At 36.5% G+C, this 2,816-nt stretch overlaps 1 protein-coding gene across 1 annotated transcript in view; it reads left to right on the forward strand.

Moving 5' to 3' along the window:
* Positions 1–2,085: 2,085 nt before the first annotated feature.
* Positions 2,086–2,816, forward strand: part of TRIADDRAFT_62546 (uncharacterized protein) — a gene marked incomplete at both ends in the record, with an annotated part of 1,112 nt that continues 381 nt past the window's right edge. The window contains one exon of the mRNA XM_002118476.1: positions 2,086–2,763. Within this exon, the coding sequence (XP_002118512.1) occupies positions 2,086–2,763 (678 nt within the window). The remainder of the gene's footprint in view (positions 2,764–2,816) is intronic.

Here is a 2,816-nt window from a genome sequence, read left to right on the forward strand (position 1 = left end):
ACAGCTAAAGACTGTACATTACTGTACTGTATATACTGTTTAATAGTCACTATCGAACTTAGAGTACCGTCAAACTGATATTAACTAAACCTATCTTTATCAGTAGGAGTATAAGTGCAACAGATACCTTGTCACCAAAATTAGCACAAGTAAATACCTTAACGCATGTCAGCGCATCTATGTTGATACAATATATTACAATTAGCTTATAAATTCAAGTAATTTAATATACTGTACTGTAAAGGGTTCGAAGGGAAAATATAATTATATAATGAATGTTACCATATATCAGTACATGTAATTTTACCTCCAGCGGTTTTAACATTCCAAGACTGGAATAACACGATCACTTTGTTACCGAAATGGAAAAACATGTGCATCATCATGGTGAAATTGATAATACAGTCAACATAATCAGCTTGATGTAGTTTTCTGCTAGAGACATGAAAGAAATAAGAGATTAGTACGTTGTAAAATTACAAGTGGAATCAATCCATCGAACGCGCAATATTCTCCTCTAGAAGTTGTTTGTTCGTTTACCGTTATGATTACTAATACGTTGGTGTATCAGTCAATCTTGACAGCATCGATCATGGAGATAAGAATAAAGATTAAAGTGAAAACGCTATCATTCACATCATCTAATAATCTGTATAACTTGAGTTCGATGTAAAATGCTTCGTTGTGCCAAACTGTACAGAAATTCTTCTAAGTATTCTACGTCGAAATAGTATAATAACCAAGTCATACAAAATGCATCAATATCAATGGAAGACTTATGTAGAAGAGAACTGTACAGTATAGTAATCTATGTAAAACAACTTGGCATGATTAACGTCTTTAAGATCAGAAATCAATTGGTTCATTTTATCTTATCTATTTACATAATTTAGATTAGCGATTGCTGTGACCGTTCGAAATTTTCCCTCAGGCTCAGCTCACGAGTGATAGGAATGGGATGGGACGGCACAACGGCTTCGGCACCTTTATACTGTAATGGATAGCAATGAGCAAGAGAAGTACGTACTGTACGGTACGGATATAGTACAGTATACAGTACAAAGTACTAGTGTACAATGTACTGTAAAATACAGTCACTAGAGGTCTGCATGGTCTGGTCTGGTCTTGTCTAGTTGAATACTGTGAGAGTGTGAGTCAGTGCGTTTAATCTACAGCATTGGGATTTTCAAAGCCCTTTTAAGTCAAAATATGAATTGTTGGTTGTGATGGAGTTGTGTCTTGAAGAAACTAAATTTCAGATCGGGCTACGCCAAGAACAGTAAATTCCGTCAGGGACTTCTAATAAGGGGAATTTCTTCTTTAAAAAGTCCTAATTCTGTCGTTGCAAATCTTTACTTACTATGATACAGAGCTGACATTGACCAGGCAGACCAGATAGAGTGCATCGTTAATACAGTCAGTGCAGTATATTGATTTACTGTATTTATTGAATCCACACAATACAGTACTGTACATACTGTATCATCGTTTAAGCTAATGTACTTACTATGAGTATCTGAGTAATCGTGGTGATTATGTACCGTGGTGTAATTCATCCAAATTTGCAATGTGGCAATCACACGATTTTCTCTCCTATAATTTTTATTATTAATTTATTTACTTGTACGTGATATGCCCTTTGTCTACAATCTCTTTCCTGAACTTTTAATTAAGACACCGAGTAAAAGTTCAAACAAACAAAAGAATCTAAAATTTCAAAAAATGTCCAGACAATAGAGTTGACAGCACTTCAAATGATTACAATACTGTCGCTAACTGTTATCAATCGACATTACGTCAAGTAAAAAAAAAGGTTACAGGCTTACAGCGCGTATTCCTCGTTAAGTGTACTAAGGCTATTTACAATTGGTGCACTCTACAAGGTAGCTAAGCTGCTCAATCTATAGTACTGCAGCGTATGCTCGGTAGTTTGAAGGATTTTCAAGCTTAAGTTGAAAGCCTTCTTAATAAGCAAATAATAGCCTCAGTTAGCTTTAAATACGCTACAGAGCTTCAAATAAAATTCACTTCTCCCTGAATTGCTTTGAGTTCGTTATCGACTCTACTTTCAAATAAAACACAGACATGTATCGTTTTTTGATTCTTGTCTCTCTCGTTGGTATTGCTATTGCAACTGCACCTAAACCATGCTGTACACCAAAGCAATGGGAAGGTGTTGTTGAAACAGCCGACATGAATGTCGTTGGAAGCGGAAAAACTGCTATGAACTCGACCTTTCGCGTTTTAATGCATATTTCATATGATTACCAAAATAGCAAGATTAGAGTTGATCAGGACATATATCTAACTGGTGGTAAGACAGTCCATCATACAGTCATCGGCGACTATAAGAAAGGAAAGCTCTATTCTATTCTCAACGGCCATTGCCTCTCAGCTTCCATCAAATCACCAATGCCCGAGGCCTGCGTTCCTGAGATCGCTACTTTTTATATGGCAGGTACGCTTGGAGCTACATTAAAGTATAATACCTTCGCTTATTCCAAAAAAGATGGATCCTTGGGAGCGATAATTGATGTATCTGCAACGGGTTGCATTCCAATTGCCGTATTAGCTTTCCAGAAAGCAAAGATGCAGGGTAAAGCTATTACCAAATATAAAGCAGCTTGGTTCAAGAACATTACTGCAGGAATCAAAGACTCCTCAGTTTTCGACAAGCCGAAAGAATGCAAGCCCATTGGAGATTCGGAAAATATCGTTGTTGACTTTGATTACTTGAAGTACTTCCAGTCTCGTCTCTTTACGGTATCTAGAGAAAATAAGATGTACTTACAGGAATCCATTGAAGATCTCTTCCG

Source organism: Trichoplax adhaerens, genomic scaffold (genome assembly GCF_000150275.1).
Source record: "Trichoplax adhaerens TRIADscaffold_122 genomic scaffold, whole genome shotgun sequence".
Taxonomy (NCBI): Eukaryota; Metazoa; Placozoa; class Uniplacotomia; order Trichoplacea; family Trichoplacidae; genus Trichoplax; species Trichoplax adhaerens.